At 59.6% G+C, this 3,821-nt stretch overlaps 1 protein-coding gene across 1 annotated transcript in view; it reads right to left on the reverse strand.

Moving 5' to 3' along the window:
* Positions 1-512: 512 nt before the first annotated feature.
* The window catches only part of ASB16 (ankyrin repeat and SOCS box containing 16), a 5,171-nt gene continuing 1,862 nt past the window's right edge, over positions 513-3,821 (reverse strand). The window contains exons 2-5 of the mRNA XM_015885977.2: positions 3,102-3,370; positions 1,915-2,407; positions 851-964; positions 513-764 (exon numbers count right to left, since the gene is read on the reverse strand). Of these exons, the coding sequence (XP_015741463.1) occupies positions 579-764; positions 851-964; positions 1,915-2,407; positions 3,102-3,370 (1,062 nt within the window). The 3' untranslated portion in view covers positions 513-578. The remainder of the gene's footprint in view (positions 765-850; positions 965-1,914; positions 2,408-3,101; positions 3,371-3,821) is intronic.

A 3,821-nucleotide genomic window follows, 5' to 3' on the forward strand; every position in this document is an offset into this window, starting at 1 on the left:
CCCCCCCCCCGTTATAAATAAACCCGCGTCATGGACTGCAGTGGGCGCGGGAAATGCGGCGCGCCACGTCGCGCGTGTTTACGTCATGTGATTATGTCACGTGGTTGCGTCACAGCGGCGCGGGCGCGCGGAAAGAGCACGTGCGTCAGCGCTGCGTCACAACTATGGGGGGGCGGGGGTTGTCGCGGGGTGATGACGTCAGGCGGTGGGCGGGGTAACGAGTCATTTCACATCCGATGGGCGGGGCTTAGAGTATGTGGGCGTGGCCTGAAGGTTATGGGCGGGGCTTAGGGGTGATAGGCGTGGCCTGGCTGTGTCTCCTCCCCCCTCCCAGCTCTTATCGCCTTCCCACCCCTCCTCCCCCCCCATATAAAGACCCCCAGCAGCCATTCCCACACCTGCTTTATTCCCATAAGCCCCCCATAGGGTCACCCCCAGCCGGGCTGGGTGATACTGACCCCCCCAAACCCTCCCCATTCAGTTAATGATCCCCCCATTCAGTTAATGATCCCCCCATTCAATTAATGATCCCCCCCATTCAGTTAATGATTCCCCCATTCAATTAATGATCCCCCCATTCAATTAATGATCCCCTCCAGCGGCAGCTGCAGGTACCGTTGTAGCGCTGGCGGCAGTGAGAGCTCAGGGATGGCGCTGTGACATCGGGCTCCCAGGTGCCTCCTTAGGGCACAACGTGCCAAGTGCTGCAGGCAGCGGGGCTGCCCCGCCATGCGGACGGCGGATGTGTAGAACTCACGGTGCTCCTGGGGTTAATGGGGTTTAATGGGGGTTTAATGGGGGTTAATGGGGGGTTAATGGGGTGACACTGTGACCGTGTGCCCCGTCTCACCTCCCACAGCTCCGGTGGAACAGCGTCCAGCCACGTGTCCGGGGGTGGGATCCGATCGTAGGCGTTGAGCAGCAGCTCCAGAGCAGGAGGGTGAGAGCAGCAGAACTTCAGCATCTGTTGGTACAGGGACAGCACAGCGACAGGTCACATCGGTGTCACAGAATGACCCGGGTTGGAAGGGACCTCAAGGATCATGTAGCTCCAACCCCCCTGTCTAGCAGGGCCACCAAACATACACATTTACTAGATCAGGTTGCCCAGGAGACACCATAGATCCCCGTAGTGACCCCATAGATCCCCATAGATCCCCATAGACCCCATAGATCCCCATAGAGACTCCATAGACCCCATAGAAACCCCATAGACCCCATAGATCCCCATAGAGACCCCATAGATCCCCATAGAGACCCCATAGACCCCCATATACCCCATAGATCCCCATAGAGACCCCATAGACCCCATAGAGACCCCATAGACCCCCATAGAAACCCCATAGACCCCATAGACCCCATAGACCCCATAGACCCCATAGACCCCCATAGAGACCCCATAGACCCCCATAGAGACCCCATAGATCCCCATAGAGACCCCATAGACCCCCATAGAAACCCCATAGATCCCCATAGAGACCCCATAGATCCCCATAGAGACCCCATAGACCCCCATAGAAACCCCATAGACCCCATAGATCCCCTTAAAGACCCCATAGACCCCATAGACCCCATAGACCCCATAGATCAGGTTGCCCATGGCCCCGTCCAACCTGGCCTTGAACACCTCCAAGGACGGGGCATCCACAACCTCCCTGGGCAGCCTGTCCCAGGCCCGAACCACTCTCCTAGTGAAGAACTTCCCCCTAACGTCCAACCTAAATCTTCCCTCATTTAACTTCAAACCATTTCCCCATGTCCTGTTATTATCAGCCCTTTCCAAGAGTTTACTCCCCTCCTGGGGGTGTCACAGCCCATCTCACACCCACGCTACGTTCCCATCTCACCCTCTCCCTGTGTCCCTCTATGGCCGTTCCCCCTCATCCTCCTCCTGGTCCCATTGTGTCCCCGCACCTTGGGCCGCACCGGCCCCGCTCCGTGCTCCAGCAGCAGCGCGATGTTTCTCTCCGGCCGGTGCTGGCTGTACTCGGGCACAGCTCTGAGCGCACAGTCCATGGGTGAATCCCCGGCTCCATTAGTAACGCTGGGATCAGCTCCGTGCCGCAGCAGCAGCCGAACCAGCTCGTGCTGCGCGTTCCCACAGGCGTTATGCAGCGGGGTGTGGCCTTTCCTCCCCGCTGCACCAGGGTCGGCCCCGGCCTCGAGCAGCCGCTGAACCACGAGGCAAAAGGCGGCGGCGTCCCGGGGCCGTTCGGCAGCGGAACAGGCCGCGTTCAGGGCGGTCTCCCCTTGGCGGCTGCGCAGCGCGGGGTCGGCTCCGTGTTTCAGGTACAGCGCCACGTGCTCGGCCAAACCGCGCCCCGCGGCCACGTGCAGCGCCGTCAGGGCGCGCTCCCGCGTCGCCAGGTTTACCCGCGCTCCGTGGGCCAATAGGAGCTCAGCGCACCTGGGGGGGGGGGGCGGGGTGAGACCACCGGGAACGGGACCCCCAACAAACCGGGACCCCCAGACCCCCCGGGACCCACAACCCACCGGGACCCCCAACCCACAGGGACACCCAAACCCCCTGGGGACCCCCAACCCCTCCCAGGACCCCCAGCCCCCCCAGTGACCCCTAAGCACCCCCCCGAAGCCCCCTCCCCCCCCCCTTGTGGCCCCGCATCGCAGCGCGAGGCCGGTGGGCGTGGCTTGAAGTTGGGCGCGCGCTGTTTTGTGGGCGTAACTTGCTGCAGGGAACCAATAGGAATTGGGTGGAGGCGGAGCCTGGCATGCAAATGAGGGGTTCGGGTGTGGGCGGGGTCAGAGCGAGACGGTGGGGAGGTGGGCGGGGCAACAGGGCGGGCGTGACCAATGGGCGTGATTAAGGGGCGGGGCGATCTTAATAGTGGGCGGGGCATGGCATGCAAATAAAGTGGGGTTTATATAAGGAGGGGGCGTGGTCATGCAAATTAAGTGGGCGCTGCATAGGGGGCGTGGTCATGCAAATCAGCTGGGATGTGAATAAGGAAGGGGCGTGGTCATGCAAATTAAGCGAGAGATGCACAATGATAGGCGTGGCCATGCATGCAAATGAATAGAGTGGAAGTGGGCGTGGCTTGCCGCCGAAGTGGGCGTGGCTTGCCGCCGCGGTCACGCCGTACTTGATGCTGTGCGGCGCGGTGCAGAGATGTAACGGGGCGCTGCCGTCCGAGCCGAGTAAATTGGGGTCAGCTCCAAAGGAGAGAAGCAGGAGGGTACACGAGGGTCTGGGGGCGGCCACGCTGTCGTGTAAAGCCCCACGACCCCCAACCACGGCGTCCACGTCCGCCCCGCACAGCAGCAGGTGCCGGGCGCACTCGTCGTAACCGCGGGATGCGGCGATTCGGAGCGGTGACGTGTGTTGTGTGCGGGGACTGAGCACCCACAGCCCTGGGGGGGGACAGGGAGGGGGGTTAATCCTATAAACCTATAACCATAACGTTATAGCCCTAACCCTATAACCCTATAACCCTAACCCTGTAACCCTAACCCTATAACCCTATAACCCTATAACCATAACCCTATAACCCTATAACCCTATAACCCTATAACCCTATAACCCTATAACCCTATAACCCTATAACCCTATAGCCCCCCTATAACCCTATAACCCTATAACCCTATAACCCTATAACCCTATAACCCTATAACCCTATAACCCTATAACCCTATAACCCTATATAACCCTATAGCCCTATAACCCTATAACCCTATATAACCCTATAACCCTATATAACCCTATAACCCTATATAACCCTATAACCCTATAACCCTATAACCCTATAACCCTATAACCCCCCCCATGGTTGGTGTGAGCCCCCTCAGCCCCACAGCATGGACAA

Source organism: Coturnix japonica, chromosome 27 (assembly GCF_001577835.2).
Source record: "Coturnix japonica isolate 7356 chromosome 27, Coturnix japonica 2.1, whole genome shotgun sequence".
Taxonomy (NCBI): domain Eukaryota; kingdom Metazoa; phylum Chordata; class Aves; order Galliformes; family Phasianidae; genus Coturnix; species Coturnix japonica.